The 21423-nt window shown below is 40.5% G+C and overlaps 1 protein-coding gene across 1 annotated transcript in view; it reads left to right on the top strand.

The window, feature by feature from the left end:
• Window positions 1–21423, top strand: part of CPQ (carboxypeptidase Q) — a 131984-nt gene that overhangs the window by 67051 nt on the left and 43510 nt on the right. Inside the window, exon 4 of the mRNA XM_084260219.1 lies at window positions 8416–8527. Coding sequence (XP_084116345.1) covers window positions 8416–8527 — 112 coding nt within the window. The remainder of the gene's footprint in view (window positions 1–8415; window positions 8528–21423) is intronic.

The following is a 21423-nucleotide window of genomic DNA, read 5'->3' as shown; positions in this document are numbered from 1 at the left end:
TGCCCTAAGTATAAAAGACATCTCTTGTCTTGTGCCAGTAAAACACTATATTGAAGATTACAGTTACACTTTAGCAGTCTGGATGTTGAAGGACATACTTGGGTTTAGTGGAATTGAATTCCAAGTTTGTGTTCTGCTTTTTCTGTGTCTTTAATGAAATTTTCAGAGCCAAATGAAATGTGGATCATTTGTAGATCCAGAAGAAAACACTAATTATTCTTTCTGAAATCAGTGTCGTAATTACGATATCTCCAAGGATGGAGACCCAACAGCTTTTCTGGGTATCAGTTCTAATACTCTATGTAGTAGTGTGAAAGGATTTTTAAAAAATTTTTAAATGGAACTGAGAACAGCCTAGCTCCATCTTTACATCCCCCATCCTTTTTTTTTTTTACTTTCCCCATCAATTATTTTTACATAATGATGAGATCCCCCCCCCCCAATTATTTTTTTTTAGAAAAATCTACAATTTTGACACTTTTGGAAAGGGATGTTTGCCAGTAGTAGGTAATGTCACAGTGTACAAGTAGGACAGCTTTTGTACATGCCTCAGTGAAAGAAGTAGCACAAAGCTTTAGTGTTTATTTTAGCTGAGATTAATTATGATATCTGATAAAAGAAATTTAAAAAATAAAACATTTGGGAATGTTGCTAGATCTGTAGTAATGTGGAATCATTTTATATCCCTAAAGCGAAAACTACATAAATACGAAGAATCTAGATTATAAAATAATCCCTTTCTTCATACTTAATCATCTACTACACGTGTAAGGAAAGCCTTCCCTTGCTAAGTGTAGAAAAAGGATTCTTCCTCTCTGCGCATCAGGTCAGATGCCATTTCAGCTTTCTTACAGGGGTACTGCAGAGATTCTTTGCTAATCTTTGAACTAGAAAAATAACAGCAACATCATCACCTTTATGCAAGGGTGGGTGATACTTTGGTGATACCTGGTTTCGTTTAAGGTAGTTAGTGTTCTCTCTTAAAATTTATTTTCCTCTTAAAACCTCCAGAGGTGGGCTGAATGAAATGAATTAAAATCCTTATTTTCAAAATACAGTATTAAAAAGACTGGTGTTATTTTCTCAGAAAATAGGAAAGAAAAGATTCTGGGGAACTAAGTATGGAAATATTAAGTCTTAAAACGCAACATTTAATAAGAAAATGGCAGTCAACCATAATCCTTGGTTATCTCAAGTGCTCATGTAGTTGCTATGTCTCGTTACCTTTACAACAATTCCCTTATCAGTAGTAATTTATTTTCAGACTAATTTTGTCCTTCACTGTCCTATATGCCATAAATGATATCAGCCCTTGCTATTTAACTACTCAGTGGTTTTGAGATTCCCTTCAAACAGGGAGGTTTGCTTGCAGGACTTTCCGAGAGCACTTTATATTCAATCAGTTTTACAAAGTACACACTGAGCTTTGAAGAGTTTACTGTATATTAAGGCTCTCTGAAGGTTAATCAGTGTTTTAGCAATAATAGGGTTGGATTCTTGTGTGACTAAATGAGTCACTTCTGTTTCATGTGCAGATCTATCATTTAATCGGAGGCTTGGAAGTTAAGACTTACTACACTGCATATTAAGTAGAAAGGACAGTTTTTGTTTTAATCATTTTTTTCTCTCTGAACTTTACTGTATCCTTAGGACTGTAAATTAGTTGAGACAGCTAGACTGATTATTTGAGAACCATTCCTAATGTCCATGAAATCTAATAAAAGAAGCTGTACAGTGAAGTCATATTATTTGGACACCAAGGCTAAAAACTAATTTGAAGAAATATTCTTAGATATACAAAATAAAATCCACTAAATGTGGTAATGTTCCTGATTTACAGTTAGGGCATGACTTAATCCAGTTGCAGTTTAACTGGGAAGAATTTAGTGTTTTCTTAAAGGCAAGTGCAGAATCTCACAAATCTTTTTTCACATATTTGTAGCCCAAAACAAATATTTGGGAAATAGCCAGGGTAGACTTTCACTATGAGTTTTTACCGAGTAAGCATTTTTTACAACTGAATGTCTCTGATACAGCTCCGTGTTTGAATTCAGCTGTTCAAGTTGATGGAGTTACACCCAGAGTGTAGACCTGTTTTTAAACATAACTGGACAAAGTGGGGTTTTTTTTCTGTTAGTAATGAGCCACACATTTTTAAATACAGAGGAGCTTATATTTAAAACACATATATATACAAAATATGTCTATATCTAACCTTGCATGTGAGTTAAGTTCTAATCTTATAGTTCATATAGTGCTATGTTGCTGATGGACATTCAACTTTGTCAGTTTTGTCTTCTCCAAATGTTGCAGTGCTGAGCTTGAAGTAATGGTATTACCAATACAAAACACAGTCTCCCCACAAGAACTATTTACATGGCTATTTTTATTATGCAGTGCTTGAGAAGTTTCTTTTGAGTTTCCATCCTGCTAATGGAAGAGCTGGGTTGGATTCCAGAAAGGAAGATGATGTGTGATGCAGTCTGTGTGCTGATAGCTACAGCACATAGGATTACACATTCTGACTGTTTAGATTTTGGGCGTCCTTTGATGCAAAAGCCAAGGGACTGATTTACAGAACCTTACTGCATGATACAAATAAATAACTACTGTAAACATTTTAAAACTTGAGGAATGTTGGTTTATATACAGGGATGTGGTTCTGCCTGGAAAGGAAGTATCAAGTAGGAAGAGTTGATAACTCTTAATACGTCATTTGTTTTGCTGTGTGAGTCGAAGGGAGGAAAGTTTGAGGCGGAATAGGGAAGAGAATGGCTCAGAACAAAACCACCCTGGTTACACACCAATACTTTATTCCGTTAAGATGACAGAACTTTTTACTAAAAATGGGAAAGAGAATACAGTCTGCAGACTAAGAGTTACTTCAAAAGAAGAAAGTTGCCGAGTAAAAGGGGTAACAGTTTTAAACTCAAAAAGGGGAGATTAGGCTGGGTATTAGGAAAACGTTCTTCAATATGAGGGCGGTGGATCACTAGAACAGGCTGCCCAGAAACACAGTGGAGGCTCCATCCCTGGAGATACTCAAGGTCAGGCTTGATGGGGTTCTAGGCAACCTGATCTAGTGAAGATGTCCCTGCTTACTGCAGGGAGTTGGACTAGATGACCTCTAAAGGTCCCTTCCAACCTTACACAATCGGTGATTCTTTGACACTGGTGCCAGCTTGGCCGTGTGGGTAAGCAATAGAAAATCATATTGCTTGGTGTTGCCATTTTCCAGAACATATTTGTAAGTACCACTGTGGATGATGCTAATGCATCCTAAAAGTGCCATGCCAGATTTACTACTCTTAATTTGTAAATCTGTGTATGTGAAGACTGTATTTAATCATAGTTTTGAAGGCAAATTAAGCATGATGGGCTTAAATTTAGTCCTGCCAACTGTTTTATTTACCCACTTGCTAGGTGCATGATGCGCTGCCTTTCTCTTTTACTTTGTTCTCATGCTGTCAACACAGTTAAATGAAGAAAATCTCTGGGTCCTTATCAACTGAAGCCATCTGGCAGTTCATAGTTGTTATAATATCCAAATAGGTAGACTACTCAAAATATGCTCCATAATGCTTAGAAGCATAGACCTGAATTCAGTTCTGGGTTCTTCAGTCTGAGAAATTGGGATTATGAGTTTTTCAGGTGTGTTTTAATTAGTGCCAGAAATTTTGTTTGGGGTAAGGGGAAAATAGAAAATTGTGAAGTGAGAGAATGTTTGGGTGGGTAAAAAGAACAATGAGTGTCATATATATATATATGAATAAATAAATTTTAAATATAGAATTTTCACAATTTTTCTACATGCTTGATTGAAAGCATGGACATGAGACATACCATAGAGGTCATAATACTGGTGCAGAAGGAAACAGTGTAACTCATCCTCCATGTGAATGTTTCTTGCAGTTGCACTTCTGTTGCATTGTCCTAGGACTGTATCTAAAGCAGCATTTCTTAGCTGTGCACAAAAGCCAAATCTTAAGTTGTGACTTATCCTAAATTTATTTTCAGTCAGTTTGGCAGGTGTGTACTGCTGTGTTTGCACTGCCCTATACAGTTGCTTCCAGTTTCTGTAGTTTCTGTAGTTTTAAACCAAATAATTGGATTTACATATACTTACTTACTGGTGGATGAGAAGCTTGACATGAGCCAGCAGTGTGCTCTTGCAGCTCGCAAGGCCAATGGTATCCTGGGCTCCATCAGAAGAGGGGTGGCCAGCAGGGACAGGGAGGTGATTGTCCCTCTCTACTCTGCCCTCGTGAGGCCCCATCTGGAGTACTGTGTCCAGATCTGGGGCCCCCAATACAAGAAGGATGTGGAACTGTTGGAGAGGGTTCAGAGGAGGGCCTCAAGGATGATTAGAGGGCTGGAGCACCTGCCCTACAAAGAGAAGCTGAGGGAACTGGGCTTGTTCAGCCTGGAGAAGAGAAGGCTGCGGGGGGACCTCACTGCAGCCTTCCAGTACCTGAAGGAAGCTTATAGGCAGGAGGGGATTTGACTTTTTAAAAGAGCAGATAATGGCAGGACAAGGGGGAATGGACTAAAGCTAAAGGAGGGAAGGTTTAGATTACATATTAGGGGGAAGTTTTTTACAGAAAGAGTGGTGAGGTGCTGGAACAGGCTGCCCAGAGAGGTAGTGGATTCCCTGTCCCTGGAGGTGTTCAAGGCCAGGTTGGATGGGGCCCTGGGCAGCCTTGTGTAGATCCAGGCCTGGAGGTTGGTGTCCCTGCCTGTGGCAGGGGGTTGGAGCTCTATGATCCTTGGGGTCCCTTCCAACCCAGACCATTCTATGATTCTATGTGTGAAACATCCCTATAACAAATACTTAAATTGCTTTGAATGTTCACATGCTATTGGCATGTGCTGACATTTCTATAGGGATGTTTTGTGCAGATGTGATTGGTCTGTCCATAGGTTTGGAGCTGAGAACCACATAACAGGTAAAGCAGTGTGGAAAATGTAATGTTCATATGCCCTTGACAGCTTTAATTGCCTTTGTTATTAGCCCACCTGCACAGAGAATTATAAAACTATTATTTTATTACATTATTTAAAATAATATAGTGGTTTAGAATGTATTTGAGAAATATTTCCATTCATTGCCTAGACACATTATATCTACTTAAAGACCAAGATAAACATAATGGGTTTGTTATGTTATGACTGTGTCTTATTTTAAGAATGTCTGTGGCAAGCTATCAGCAGGATCTCTGAAACTTTGATTTTAGCAGCTGCTAGAAAAGCATGGTAGTTAGGAAAAAACAACTGTTCTGAAAAACACTTTCACATGGAAGTGCATTGGTTGTATTTATGTAATTGCTCTTGGCATCAGCCTAAGTAAATACAAGTAAAAGTTCATCCATAAAATTATCAGACTTTCTCAATCCAACTTGAACCTTGATCTGTTTTCATGTAATATTCTGAAGTTGGTAAAGATGCTTTGTGATTGGAGTCTGTAACCCCAAATGGGATTACACCACCTTCTGATTCAGAATTTCCTGCTGTTGCAATATGTGTTGTTTGACAGAAGTGAGGAGTAATTCCCTCTCAGACGCTCATGTTGAGATCGCTGCCAGGGAACAGCGTTAGTGAGGTATTCTTTCAATGTGAAAGAGAAGGCATCGCTTCCATTGTGAACTTGGTTCTCTCACTGAATTTACAAACTTCTTCTAAGTAATTCACATCAGCTTGCGGCTCTGTTTCCCAGGAGAGTGAATAGTTAGTTATCTTCTTGAAACCAAGTTTTGCTCTAAGAACAAACAAATCACATGGTGATTTTGAAGTTGTGGAATAGGCGTCTTTTATGCTGTAGTTTGCTTTCACTCAGAGCCTTTTCTGTTCTTTATTTTTAAAGCATTATTATTATTAATTATTTCCAAATTCCTTACTGAGTGGACAGCAATGAGTCTGCATCGGGCAGCTGCAGAGCACAGTGTTGTTTAACTGCCCTCCATAGAGGTTGTGGTGGGGCTGCACGTGTGCTCCAGGCTCTCAAGGCAGGCGTCATTCAGTGCATTGCCCTCACCCCCGGCAAGCATGTGCGTGTGCTTAGTCCTCCCTTGTAAGAAAACAAGAAGAGCAAGGAGTGCCGCAGTGAGCACTTCTTTTTTGCTCTTGTTTCAGAAAGCCTCTAGCTCCAAAGCTGGCATGGCTTTTCTTAGATTATCTGGCTTCAAGCTCTGCTGCCATTGCCGCAGCGGCCTGCAGCAGTTTAAGTGCTCGTACTGCAGGGCAGCGTCCCTGGAAAACGTGCTGTTCGCAGTCTTTCACGCCGGGCCTGGGAGGATCATGGCATTAAATTGCAGGAATACCTCCTGAGTAAATCTGAGGCTTTTCCACAGAGGTCTTGCCTTCCAAATTTAAGCACTTTTGAAGGAAGAGGCGTTTTGGAATGAAGGCTGCAGCATGTCTGTCTACTACCAAGAAAATCATGTGTGCTGGAAAGCAAACACATGTTTAGTTAAGGCTGTGTAAGCAGAAAGAGGGTTGAAATATCTGAGAAGGAAAGAGTAAACTGCTCTTCAGATTTTGATCACAAGCTTTTCTAGCTTCTAAAGCACAACGCTTCTCTTTTTATAAGACACAGATTTATAAACATTTCGTAGTGCAATTTCTAAATTTAAAGAGCTTTGGCACATTCTGATTGGACATATGGCAATGCAATATATATGACTAGTAATCTGTCATGGCCCTTGTTCAATGCAAAGGGGCCTTTTAGTTGTGCTACCTGAGTTTGTATTTGCTGCATTCCTTTGTCACGATCTGTTGGTGCATTATTTTTAATAATCAGTCAAAACTTCCTAAGTTTTCTCTCATATGAAGGGCAAAATAGAGCTTTTCATGGTTGGGCCCTGAGTTAATGCCTTGCAATGTTAATGGCACGTTTGATAGCATGGGCTCTCACCCTCCAGGGGTGATAATAGGGAAACTCATTATGTTCTCATTATCAGTGCTAGACTAGTTGTCCTGTGATGTATGATATGCCAGGAGATCCTCATCCCTTAGGAAGAAGAAAGTGGCAAGAGGAATGAGTATTTTTCACCTTATTGTAGAGCCTACAACTCTGAGGGCTGATTGAAATCAGCCGACCAGGAAATTGGAAGCATCCCTTCATGTATGGTGAGTTCTGGACAGGACACTGACAGAAGCTCCAGGGTCTCCTTCAGCTCTTCCACAGTGCTGAGTTGTCATTTCTGGAGGAGGAGAAAGAGACAGAGGCTCTGTGGGTTGAGATAAGGACAGTTTACTGACAAAAGCACTGTGGAAGGGGAACAATAACAGCCAGTTACACTCACACCCCGTGATGACACACAGAGTACCTAACTGACCCAATGATTACAGAGTGATGTGAGGTGGTGTGGAAACGAGCCCCGGCAGCTAACTCAGCTCACCTGGGCTGGATGCTTGGGGAGGTTGACTCCGGCCTGCCCAGAACCAGGACACACTTCTGCACTGTCCCAAGGGTGTTATTTACTCATACCAGGTCTTCAGAGTCCCAGGGCATTGCAGTGGCTTCCTGCTCTTCTCTTTTCCCTATTCCATCATTTTACCACACTACCTGCTCGGCTCAGAGTTTTTATCCCTCCATGACCTCTCCATTGCAATCATAGACCCATCAGCCCTTCAGCTTTAGGTCCAGTTAGGGAGCTGTCTCACTTCTGGTGTTGGTCTGATGCTGCTTGTCGACATTTGAGGAGTTCAGGTCTGAAAGTGGGTGTTTCTGGAGATACATATACTACTATACTCAACTGTAGCCACAAAACTTTCTTTGCAGAAAACCCATCTGGGCTTTGCTACCATGTAGTTTTTAATTTAAAATATCCTTATGACTAATGGAACTATAAAATACCTTGTCATTGTTGTAGCACATAGGGGATCTGGTAATAAATTAGAGGTCCACTGTGACAAGTACCATAGGTATATAATAAAACAACAACCTCTGTCTGGGAACACTTCAGTCTAAGTTCATATTTCTTCCTTATGCACCCCAAAATAGAGTTAATCAAATTTCCTGCCTAAGGGCTTAAACAGCTGGAGTATGAAAGAAATTTTCACTGTTATCACCAGTGAAAGAATGTCACCAGTCACCAGATATAAGGCATGTAGTGTCCCCTGAAAAGTGTGAACTTTGTTAGTGTACAAGACAAAACCTTTCATTTACAAATTTCTCACAGCATATTTAGCATGATTTAGACAGCGACTTGAAGTAGTAGAATGAATTTGGTCAACCAAGGTTTATATCCAGTCACTACAGAATAATGTTTTAGTTTTATTTGAAATGTTTCCTTCCTCGTGTTCTAAACTAAAAGCCAAATTTATGACAAAATAATTTAAATGCTTAAATGCCGAACTGACTTTTATGATTCAGTGTTTTCATGCAGATATGTTTTCTCATAATTGCTTTTCCAGATTGTATTGGTCAGTGGACATCTGGACAGCTGGGACGTTGGGCAGGGAGCTATGGATGACGGTGGTGGAGCATTTATATCATGGGAAGCATTATCACTCATTAAGGATCTGGGTAAATATTTAATTTTAAAATATGTTTAATGTATTACATTTCCAGGACTTTTTTTTTACGTTGTCTAAACTGGATTTTCTGTTTTATCCATTCCTCTGAGCACAAATATTCATATTTAGTATAAATATTTTGCAACTTTGTCTTTTAGACTCCTTCTTTAATCTCAGGGGTTATCCAAAAGCAACACATCAGATCTAGACAGTGCTTTGAGCCTGCATGGTCATCGTCATCATAAAATGAAAGTTCAGTGTAAGATGTAATATCTAGTTACCTTAGAAGGAAGTCATATAATCATAGAATGCTTTGGGTTGGAAAGGACCTCAAAGATCTTCTAGTTCTGCCCACCCCTGCCATAGGCAGGGACACCCTCCCACCAGACCAGCTTGGCCAAAGCCCCATCCAAACTGGCCTTGAACACTGCCAGGGAAGGGGGCTTCTACAGCCTCTCTGGGTAACCTGTGCCAGTGCCTCACCAGCTCATAGTAAAGAATTTCTTCCTAATATCTGATCTAAACCGACCGTCTCTCAGCTTGAAGCCATTACCCCTTGCCCTATCACTGCACTCCCTCGTGAACAGTCACTCTCCCACTTTCCTGTAGGACTCCTTTAAGTAGTGGTATGCCATAATTAGGTCTCCTGGGAGCCTTCTCTTCTCCAGGCTGAACAAGCCCAACTTAAATAATAAACTAGCATTCCCTGCTTCTGATCAGAAGGATTTGTGCGCTTGAACAATCTTGGTGTTTCTTGAAGAGCTCTTCGTAAACAAGCTCTGTGACATGATTAGCCGTCATACTACAGTGGTGAACATCAGACATCCATGTGAATTCTTATTCCTTTATTTTGCATTATTCAATCCTCTTATCTCTCATTTTCCCAGGCTTGGAATGATTGGTCTATGACCAAAATCAAAGTGCCTCTGTAATAAGTTTTGGTCTTTTAAAACTAACTAAAGAGGATTCTTCTGTAGAAAAAAAAAACACTAAAAGGACTAGACCTGGATTCTTCAGAAGAATCTGGATTCTGAAGAATCCAGACCTGCTACTTTTAGAGGGTTTTTTCTAAATCTTTCTTTTACTATTCTTGGAAAACTCTTTATGCTTGCTGCGCCTTCAGGAAAAAAAGTAATTATGCTTCTGTGTTTTCTGACTTGATTCCATTCAGAAGAAACTGTTTTGTGACTTTTAAGAGCAAGTTCATGGTGGCATTGTGTAATTCTTACTCGCTGGGTTTCCCTTCATGCATGACTGAAACGCATCACTCTCTGCTTGTTCAAATATTTGATTTCCTCCAGTAGTAGCCCATGTGTTTGCTGGACGACCTGTGGTGAAATGCTGTTTTCTCAGCTGGGAAATGCCATCACCTTTACCGACACCCTCTGTTCTGGCCAGCTGTGGTCTTCAGCTCTTGTACCAGTGTTCTGCAGGAACATAAGGCTGGGAGAGGACATCTGGCTCATCACATCTAACCTATAGACTACCATGTGGGATAGGGCCTTTTATAAACGATCTCCCACAGCAGATTGATTAATGTGGATTTTATATGTTATGATGCAATACAATCTGATGAAAAACAAACAGCAGAATGACAGGTTTGCAGATTGTGTAAGAAACAAATTAATGAGTTTTACTTATAATCAGTTCCATAGTGAACTTTGAGTGCATTTCGAATTCTGGAGACTTGGTTTAATATCCTTTTGGACCCAAATGAATTTATTCTCAGACTAGTCCACCACATACATTTGTCATGGGGATAAGCCAACTCAGCTGGCTTGTCTGTATGCACACATAGAAGTTTTTTACTATGTACTGGGTGTCTTAAAGCCATGGTGCATTGAGTAGCCATAAAAACTGTGTCTCTGTTTACCAGAGTATAACTGATCTTAAAGTTGCAATGATATGATCTTAAAGCTGAAGTGAATTATATGATCTTAAAGCTGAAGTGATGATTCCAAAATACAAATTCGAGAACATGAAGTCTGTATTGTGTGGTGAGAATTACTGCCATGACTTCTGCCATGGTCTGTTGGTTCGGTGAAAGCAAGATGTTACTATGCTATTTAAGCAGGTTTTTTTCCAGTGATGATCTAACAACTCTCTGTCAAGATACCACGTGAGCCTTGAATGTGGCTGGTGGACCCAAGTTATGCCTCTTAATTAGGATTTTGATAGTTTCATGTAGCACTTGAGGAATGATTATGGTTTAAATACCATTCCATGCTTTAAACATAGCCTCCTCCCCAAACTATTTAACTGCTATTGGCTTAGGACCAAGTGTGTGAAATTAATTGAAAAATCATTACAATTGTAGTTTAAGGTGCTTATATTTTATTTAAAGCAGTGCAGTATGTTTTCTTGCCTCAGGTAAAATTTTTTAACAGTCTTTGCTTTTACTTCTAAGCAGAACAGTTACTTAATGTTTTAGCCTTGATATTTCCTGAGTCTTCAGTGTTAACTTTTGTTTCTTTAATTCAGCTGATTTTTTTTTGTCTCTTTCTGATGTTTTGTAGATTTTCAGACACCATAAAAGTTGCATGTTCCCTATAAGGACATGTAACAGTAAAACAATCTGAATTAGCTTTACACAGTCTTCAATACTTTTGGTAGAATTTTTTTTTTCCATTTCACTTTTTGACTTCACTTGAATGCTGTTTCTTTTGAGAGACAGGGAACTACATGAGGGCCAGACTGAACTGAAATACTTTTGTATTATGTTACTACCAGAGGGTGGAATAAAAAGATTTAATGAATGTAAAATCACATGTATACATTTCAAAACAGTAGCACCTTAAAAACGTGGGACCAGATTGTGAAGCACTGTAGTTTTTGAGTACTGTTTAGAGCTATAATGATTCAGTTAGGCTTGGAAGGTAGAAGAGGCTAAAAAGTGGAAAGTTTCAAGTTTGGCTGAATACTTTGCTTCTGAAATCTGTAATGTCTTCCTGCCCATCTTCCACTTGGGGTGACTGAAAAGGGCACCTGCTGCAGATGTTGCTCCCTCTCCACCTTCTCCAGCAAGGAAGCACAGGCAGCAAATTCAGAGCAAACACCAAGTTTTAGGTGTTTATATTTCACAAGGTGATTCTTTCACAGCCACCCTTTGCTGAAAACTTCTGCATGGCTCAAGCTTCACAGTTGAAACATCCCCATCAGCAACCTACAGTTAAAGGTCAGCACTGGCCTGTGCAACTCATGGCACCAGCAGTGGTCAAAGATTTCTCCAGAACAGAGTGAACAGAAGTGATTTCCTTAATGCACCTGTATCGGCTTCTCCATGTCAACTATACTCTTAGAGTTGCTTGCTTTGCCAGTAGCTAATCTTGAACAATTCACCTATTAGTGTCCATATTGACAAATGTTATCCAATGAGTCTGTTCTCCTACTTAAACCTGAAGTTTAATGAAGGGCAATGTAAAGAAAAACATTACTTTTTTTTCTGCTGGTACTCTTGAAGCTTATTTACATTGGTGATGGGCAAGATCTCTGGTGACATGCTTCATGGCTTCTGTACTTAAAATCTGAAGAACTGAAAGAGTTTCCAGTTGTTTATGTGAAGAAAGACGAAAGTTTCAGCTGGTCACTGCTCTTCGTTCCTTTTTCTGGGAATAAAGATGTCTTTAGGGGCACTGAGGCTGTTGTTGAGCTGGTCTGAACTGGTAAACTCCCTTTCCTTCAGTGGAGCTGGTGCTGTTATGATTAGCTGAGCATTTCTGGTGCTTAAGAAATTACCCTTCACAACTGCAGGCAGGGTGTCCGAGGCAGAAAGTTGTGCAGTGTGTGGTTTGCCTGCAGCAGTGTCTGGCAGCTGCCACCCTCCCCAGCCCTCCCCAGATTTTAACCTTTTGATCAATTTTTACTAAATTTGGTAAAGCTATAGAAGTATTTAGAGTATGATGTGTTCTTTGCAAATGTGTGATTGAGGAGAGGTGGGAGAGTGCATTTATGTCCCAACTGAGGGTGAAGCAGGAAGAACCTCAGCTTTTATCCTTTCCCTGTGACGATGAAGACCTGGTTATTCAGGACATGTGTAGGGTGGGAGTAAGAGCCTCATTTGTTTGTCCTTGTCTGCAAACTCTGCGCAGTAAGTAGCCAGTATGCTACAGGAGTAGTGAGAGTGTTGTTTGGGGTGATTTAGAGAGGATGGGAAGGTGCTGGGGGTATTTTGGGGAGGAAGAGCTGACAAGTTCCCATATTTAAGCCGAATCGGAATCCATTGGGTGTCAGATGAGTTTTGATGTGGTGTGGGCATTTGGAAGCTGTAGGAGAAATGGCAAATTGAGGTTTTCTAGTTTTGCAGAACAGCAAATGGCTGTCTCTGGGAGATGGCCTATGCCATTTGCCTCAGCATTTTCATGTTAGTCTAGTTAATGCTCTGGTGTGATTTGAAACACAGTTTCTTTTGTCCCTATGCCACAAGGTGTACAAAAGATGCTGCCTTTCCAGGTGAGATAAGACTAGTTAAGCAGCTACTCATAAAAAAATCACCATAATTTTACCCCAAATTTATTTTGATGATGTACTTTGCCTTTAGTTGGCTATACAAGTTGGACAAACAGGCTGTGGAACTCAATCTTGCTCTGGATATTGGTTGCTAGTTTCTGTAGAGGATGCCTTTGTGCTCCTCTCTCACTGTTTCAAGCCTCCTGCTGCCACTGTGCTGGTCATGCTTAGGACTAATAATTCTGTATGATTTCTTTGAGCAAGAAGCAGGTAGTATGCTTCTGATGATTTCAGAGCTTTAGCTGGTACAACCTCTTTCCTCCTAACCCAGCCATGTTCCTGCACCGCTTTGCCGAGCGGCATTTCCCAGCCCAGGCCAGATGCACTCTGACCTGCTCCTATACCAGGAGCACTCTGCCAAAGCCACCTCTGTCACTAGAAACGCAGGACTTATATCCTTTAAGGGAACTTGAGTGAATGGAATACTGACAGTGACAGAGAAAGGTCTTTAGAAGATGGTTGTATGGCAGTGTCAGCTTTCCAAGCATGGTATTTTATGTGTCCTGCAGTAGAGACCCACTGGAGCTGGAGATGCAGTCAATTTTGATGGATGAATTTCACTGCTTCTAAAAAACTTCAGACATGATAACTGTGGTGTCTCTTTTTAATTTAAACAGCTGGGCCCCATTTTTTTCTTGTTGAGAAGAGAAGCTGATGTGATCTACCACTTGACACTACAATCTAGCTTATTTTCAGAGTCTCCTCTCTGCTAGCACAGGAGGACTCAGATCCTTTGTTCACATCCTAGGCTTCTTTCAGCAGCACTTACCCACAAGCTCTCTCTGCTTGTTCAGAAATGTGTTTCCTGCCTTCCCCTGTCTGTGTTTGGGTCTCGCTTGCTCCATCGCTAGTCAACTCCTGGTGCCCTGCCAAGCCCAGAAGTGCAGACGTGTCCACCAGCTACTGTCCAGATTGTGTGTTTGCGGGATATATCTTCATAAGAAAACCAGTGGCTGTGCTGTGACTTTGCCAAATCACAAACTGACCCTTTTTCCCTTCAGCTGCTTGAACTGCAACATTCTGAGGCATTGCCAGTTGCTGCTATCTGAACTCCTGCCCACGTGGAAGTAGTCAGTAATAGACTTTAGGAAAGACTGCACTCCAAAGACCACTACAGTGATGGATTGCGGTACAGAGCAAATGTTTCCCCACTTTTGCTGTTGTCTCGTGCACTGAGCTCATGTTCAGTCATGTCTGCCTGCCACATTAGGCCAGGAAGTCTCCTGCTTGGACTGCGTCTCCAAGTGCTTTTGGGAATCCTGGTTCTTCTGTGTAAAAAAATATTTGCTATGGGGAACTGCCAGAGCCAGTGAATACCAGGAGTCAAGGAGACGAACAGGGCACATTTTCCCCTTCTGCTCCCAGGGCAGGATGCCTGGTGCCATTGCTGCTGGGGCAGCCTGATGAAGGAAGGATGGGTGTTGACAAAGTTTGATCCCAGCTATCGCACCTTGTGCACGTCTTTCCCACATTCCTAGACGATGATCTATACGTGCATGAGAAGGGGAGAGATGTATGGTGATAGGTGCTGTGCATACTTCCCCCTCTTTGCCAGCGTTACGAGGAAATGAAATAAGTCAACTTTCTTACAGAGGTGGGCATGGATCTGGTACAACCAAATCTGTTTTGTAGGATAAAGGCACAGCAAACTACAGAAATGTTTTCAACACACTGCACGTAAGAATTTTAAGGTACTGCCCGAGTTACATTTTATGTAAGAGACAGTCCTTTTTCCTTAAAACTTATTTAAAATTGAAACCGTAACTCTCATCTGAATTATATCTGTGACTGATGAGACTGGAAAACCGTAAGACAGATTTTTATGCGGTTCTTTGAGTGAAGTTACATTTCTCGAGTCCAAATTCACTGGCTAATATATGAGGACTGAAGATATGTTTTATTAAGAAAGTGATTGCTGGAGTCATTCCTTTTCTGCTGGTTTAATTGAAGTCATATAGCTGCAATTTTAACCTACTTGCCAAAACTCTTGTTAAATGTTTGTCTGAATTTCCTATAGCTGTGGGGGTGTAGTTGTTTGCTGTCTGGGAAATATGTTGTGAAACATGATGCAGTGACTGCTTTTACTGTAGGATTGTTTTGTTGCTGGTTTTTGGTGGCTTTGTTTTGTTTGGGCTTTTTTGTAATTAAGTATGCCTGACTTTAACTCCTTGTTCTTACATTCTTTCCACTTCACAGTTGCATATTTTATCTAAATCTTCGTCTTTTACAAATCTATTAAATGTACTTGGTATGAAATATCTGTGTATGCTGTTCCACTACAGCTGCATTTACTCCTTCATTTCAGTGTTTGGTTGAATGCCTATTTGGCAAATACTTAGATCTTCAATTTCCATATTGGGTTGCCATAGCAGAGGAGTGACTGCAGGCATACAGAGTTGTTTATCTGGCAGTAAATTTAGGCATACAGCCCTTCCTACCCATGTTGCTTTTTGTCCTGTGGACTGCTGCTTCTCTGCAAGTTTTAGTTTACCCAGGAAATTCAAAATAAGATGTGTGCCTTGTTTATCTATAAAAGTAATAAAAACCTGGTGATAGAGGCTATTGTGATTTCTTTAATATTTGTGTAGTTTTTAAATCTGTAATCTGGCTGACATGGTGAAATGCTGAAATCCTTCCTGGATGCTGTCAGGGACATTTTGTCCTTACTGTCAGTTTTTTAAAAGGTGCGTCTTTTCAATGTGGGGAGACAAGTGTGGCTCGTGCACTTTCTGACTCATCAGCTCTGAGGACAATGTCAGAGATCTGGCTTTTCTCTGATCCAAAGAGCAGCGCAGCCAAGGCAGAAGGCTGAGCCACCACTCAGGAAGGTCAAACCATGGTAGATGCTGATGGTACCACAGTGTGGCACCCTGTGTTACATTTTCTGCTCCACAGTTTGATGGTATCTCCAAATACCTTTAAGAAAGAAAGTTTTCCTAGGTAGGAATACGGTGTGTTTTAAAGGTGTACAGTGTCCTGTTCCTTTTGTGGGACTTGGAGAACATGGCAGCAGGATCAGAGCAGGACAGAGAGTGGAGGGGTGCTCTGCTGACTGGGACCTTTGCTGTTTTACATAAGAAAGCAGCAGGTTTGGATTTTTTTATTGTTCGCATGATTTGTATTGACTTAACAACCCTACACTAACTGTTTCTTTGTTTAAAGCCCTACATGCAGAAGAGCACGTTTATCAGCCAGCGCTTTCCATCTGAGCTGTCCCTAAGCTGTGCTCCTGGGTGGAAGGAGGTGGCTCCCAGAGAAACCCTTACTCTGGCAGCGTTCCTCCCTGGCTCGACTGAAGCCCATCACACCAGGCTCTAGGATTGGCTTCCCTCTTCTCCCCCCAGTCTCCCCAGTCGAAAGGCTTAATCTTTGTTATTTTTAGTTGGTAGACTTGTAAATCATTCACAGCTTTCCCCTCCAGTCTTGTGTACCCAGCTCCTTCCTTGACATTTCCTCTCAGATATTCCATTACTTTCTTAAAATAAATCTACCTAAAACCCCTCAGGCTTCCCACCTCCACTTTTATGTAAATCTGCCCTTCCCCTTCTGTCGTAAAGTCATAAGCCTCCCTAAAAACAGGGAAAAAAATTGCATCTCCAGGAGGCCTCATTCCTCTTGACTCTGGACCTTCAAGGCTCAGAGGTTTTCTTGCTCCCCCACACTACCCTGTGCCAGCACTTTGTCCTCAGTGCTGCAAACAGAGCCCCTATCAACAGAGAAAAATCAAGCAGATTGCATGGAATTAGACTATTTTAAGAAGAAAACAAAGGCAGTTTCCCAAGCAAAAACCTCTTTCCCATGTCTAATTTAAGCTTCACTATAGAATTAGAAATATATCATAGTCAGGGTATAAGTAAATACTAAAAGTTTTTTTAGAGGTGCGGTTTGCCTTACACTTTGAAGCTTATAATTTTAATAGCATTAGATTGTCTCTGTTAAATCATTTTTCACAAAAATAAAAATTTTCTTCTTAAATAATCATCTAACTAGACAGACACTTTTCTGTACAAATAATGAGATTAATTGTCTGAATGACAGAGGGTTGTATTTCTAAAAATAGCATGAAAGCCCAAATCCTGCTGGTTTAGAGTGGAAACTTCTTCACCTTCAGAGGAAGAGCTCTGGATGTCCTCGATTAATGGCTTTATTACTGTCATCCTATAAATTTCAGTTTATTGCTATATGTATACTCCTTGAAATAAACCAGAGAAATGGGATGCTACAGGTAAGAGCTTTTTCTCTAGAACTGTGTTTGCCCATGCCACAGAATATATAAATTTGGTAGCAGTCTCTAAAGTACAGAGTATCAGGTGAGACTGTCAGTGATTTGTAGTATGCCTGAGAGAAAATCACAGAATCACAGGGGTTGGAAGGGACCTTGAGAGACCATCATGTCCAACCCCCCTGCCAAAGCAGGTTCCCTAGGACAGGTTGCACAGGCATCCAGACGGGTCTTGAATATCTCCAGAGGTGGAGACTCAACAATGCCCCTGGGCAGCCTGTCCCAGTGCTCTGTCACCCTCACTGTGAAAAAGTTCTTCTGCATATTGGTGCGGAACTTCCTGTGCTCCAACTTGAAGCCATTGCCCCTTGTTCTGTCCCCACAGACCATTGATAGGAGGCTGGCCATTTCCCCCTGTGTCCCACACTTCAGATATTTATAAGCGTTAATCAGATCCCCTCTTAGCCTTCTTTTCTCAAGTCTGGACAGTCCCAGTTCTTTCAGCCTTTCCTCATAGGGTAGATGCTCCAGGCCTTTAATCATCTTCATAGCCCTCTGCTGTATTCTCTCTAGGAGATCCCTAAAGAGGTGTGAATGAATCGTGTCCAGCTAAAATATTCAGCACAGAGTCTGAGCTTCGTAAGGTTATTGTATTCCTTGAGTAATTTCAGCTGGTACAAAGCACATTACAAAGTGGAATTTCCCCATTGTAACATAGATGAAGGAAGGGACGTGTTCCACGCTATTGATATTACATCAGGGGCTTAGCAGAGATCTTATTAAATACACTGTTTCATTCTTGTTTACAGAAAACAATGCCCATACTTGAAACGACCGGATACTTGGAAACCACTTCTTGCCGCCTTTAGCAAAATGTGGAGTTTTAGTCTTATTTTATGCTGTGGCAGAGGATTTAGAAAGTACAGGCATGTTATGAGAAGCGCTTGCATGATAGAAATACCCCAACTAATGTCACACAATAAATCCCCCATGTCTAATCAACTGCAGACCTGAAAAAGGTAGGGAATACATTAGGAATTTAATTACTGTCAGCAGTGTCATGGTGTAACTCGCTATTCTTGTATAAATACCCTTGTAAAGTAATCCCAAGCCACAGGGTGATGCCACAGGGTAGTGCAGAAGAAAAAGCATAGCTGGTAACTTAAATGCAGCAGTGGACAAGGCTTGAGGATGATATACCTGTACATTCCACTCCCTAGTAGCTCCTGAAGAAAATACATCAGAGGCTTAGGCAGTATTAGAGGGCAAGGGATCCAGTAACTCAACCTCTCCTACTTTGATTCTCAGTTCAAGGCTTTGCTGGGCCATTTATGCAGGGTCTTGGAAGGGTGAAGCTGTCAAAGCTCTAAGAAACCTCATAGTCTTCAGAGTGTCAGGGCACATAGTGGAGGGCTATAGTTATTTTCCTTTTTATTGGATAAAGATAGCTTCAGCCCCATCTTTGTACTGCTAAGGAGCTTTTCTCTTTAGCCAATGCAACTTCTTTAAAATCACTCCTGATGGAAAACAAATGCAACTTTCAGTTTGAAGAAATAGAAATAGACTTTAGAAATTAAACCCAAGAAGGTACCACTATAAATGCAAGTAAAAATACCTCTTAATCTACTCACATCCATTTCAGTTTGTTCCTATGCCTCATGTAAGCTGAGCAACTATTTGGTTTGCTTGTGGGAGATCCCAGTGCCTTGGCTTGCACAGGAAAAAAATTCCTTTTTCACAAAGGAGGAATGCTTTTCATATTTTCAAGAGTTGATCAGTCTCATAATAAAACAGTGACTTCTCATATACTGTCTCCTTAGAAAAGATTGTATCTTTGTACTTAATCCTCTCCATCGATTAGGATTTATGTTTATAAAGTGGGAAAATATTTAGTGAAGGAGATTTAGAACTTACATTGCTTATGTCTACTTTGAGTAAAAAAAAAAGACGACCCAATTCCAGTTCTCCCTCCAGGGGAGAATACATGTATCTATACATATATGTGTGCAATATCTCTATGGTATTTATTGACAATTATCTTTTACATAAATTTTGAAAGAAAAGCAAAATACGTCATTGTAGTTGAGGATGGAGTCAAACTGGTTAGTTAATAAAGCTTAGTTACAAGTCTTTTTTTCTCAAGCATTTGGTCTTTTGGCTAATCTAGGCTTGCTGCTGACATCTGTAAGTGTGAGCACTCTGTGATGATTTAAAAGAAACACAAAATAAAGTCAGGAAGAGTTGCATCTTAGTATGACTGAAGTGTTTGTGGTACCCAAGGACAACAAAAGGGCTAGCAGCCACTCCAGCACAGAAGGAGTATAGTGCAGCAAGTGCCCTGGTGTACTTCCTACACATATTGCCTTAGTCATAGGTTGTCCATATTGATGTTTTTATTTCATCCTTTAATTCAGGAGCCCAGGTGCCCTATTTTTGTGCTTGGGATAAACCATAAGAATATAGAGGTTAATCAGTAAAATGCATCTTTGAGGTAAATGTGGACTATGTTTTCCAGTTAAGGGTAGGGTCGAGTGGAAAAAACCCCTTAGTTCATTTTTCTAAAACATTGGAGATTTGCAAATTAATCTGTAGCTGGAGGAGGATCTGTAGTTGGTTTTGTTTTGTTTTTAGCTATGTGAGCTTAGAAAGAAAAAATTGTTTGAGTACCGGCTGTCACCTTTTCAATGTTAGCTTCTTGTAAGCCCCTGCTGTGCCCTTTATTGGGACGGAGCAGATGGGAACTGGGATTTCAGTGCTGTGCTCCACAACTTTCCTTTGAGTTACACACTCTCAGATAAGAGCAACCCAGGGAGGATACAGTAGGATCCCTGCACCCACACATCAGTGAACATCCTTATACCATGCTGCACTTTGCCAAAATGGTCTATTTAATTGTCCTGGGTAACTTTACAACTTTTTTTTCCCTCTGATATGCTCTTACCCTTGGTTGTTTTATTTTAAACTATGCAATTCGTCATTGATGTAGATAAGATAGAAAAAGACACTATTTTATTTATGAAGCAGTTTTCTTTAATTTTAAAATTTTCCACCTCTCCCTCTACATGGTACACCCATCACCCAATATAGTTTCCACGTGCTATTTTATCATGCTTTTTCAGTACATATTTGGGTGGTGATCTGCAAGACTTTTGATTTTGTGGAGATGGTACCTTGCTTAGGATGCAGTAGTTTTAAGAAGCAAGGCAAAATAGCTAGCCATTGGGGGGAGAAAAAAGTAACTTAAATGCAGTACTTCATATTTTTTAATAAAAACACTCATTGAGAATATTCTCAGCAATTTTGCTTGTGCATATTGGATTTGTTTGATGCTCTTTGGTCAGAATAGCTGTGTTTTTAATAACAGGTAGATAAATACTTATCACTTTCAGATTAAGATAATGCGGAAATTAAATTTTCTTCTGTAGACTTTGTTTTGTATGTAAAGTAACTGCCTCCACAGCACTTTTATAGATATAAAATTTTCTTTTTTAACTTGCCCATTTAGTTTCAGTAGAACAGACAAGTGAATCAGTGAGATTGGAAGAGCTGATACACCACCTCTGGAACTGGAAAGACTGAAGCTCAGCAGGGCTTTTTCTTTCCCCACCTTTAGTGGACAGATGCACTGATGTGCTAGGAGGGGGCCTCTGCTCAAATATCTTCCCCACAGGTGAGCTGAGACTTTCTCAAGCTGGGAGAGGAGGAGAGATCAGCCAGGGTTACAGCCCATCGGAGCCAAACATGACATCCCTGATCACTAGGCCAAAGCTTCAGTGCTTTGCATTTTGTGACAGGACAAACACACCGCTATTCACTGCTTAAACTGTGGTGCCATTGGGACCATGCTACAAGACCAGTCGCTCTATGCTTTATCGCCAGCACCTTTTCTTCTGTAGAGCCACCCCTTCTAACCAAGCTGCTCACATATTTGTGGTTATTTTGGGTCTAAATTTTTTCAAACCGTAACCCAGTCACTGTTTTATTATTTCAGTTTTACTTCACCGGCCATCTGGCTGATTTGAAAAGTGAAGAATAATCCTGTACTGTCATGATTTAGGAGAAGAACAGGGAATCCACTGGGACATGTGTGTGAGGGTTGTCTTTAATGAGGTTTGACGACTTTTCTGTTTGCAGTCAACACTTTATACTGCTCGATTGCACTTCCTTCATTATGAAAT

Source organism: Gallinula chloropus (assembly GCF_964237585.1).
Source record: "Gallinula chloropus genome assembly, chromosome: 2".
NCBI classification, from domain to species: Eukaryota; Metazoa; Chordata; class Aves; order Gruiformes; family Rallidae; genus Gallinula; species Gallinula chloropus.
Note: the sequence above shows the minus strand (reverse complement) of the source record. Positions and strands in the feature narration are given on the sequence as shown.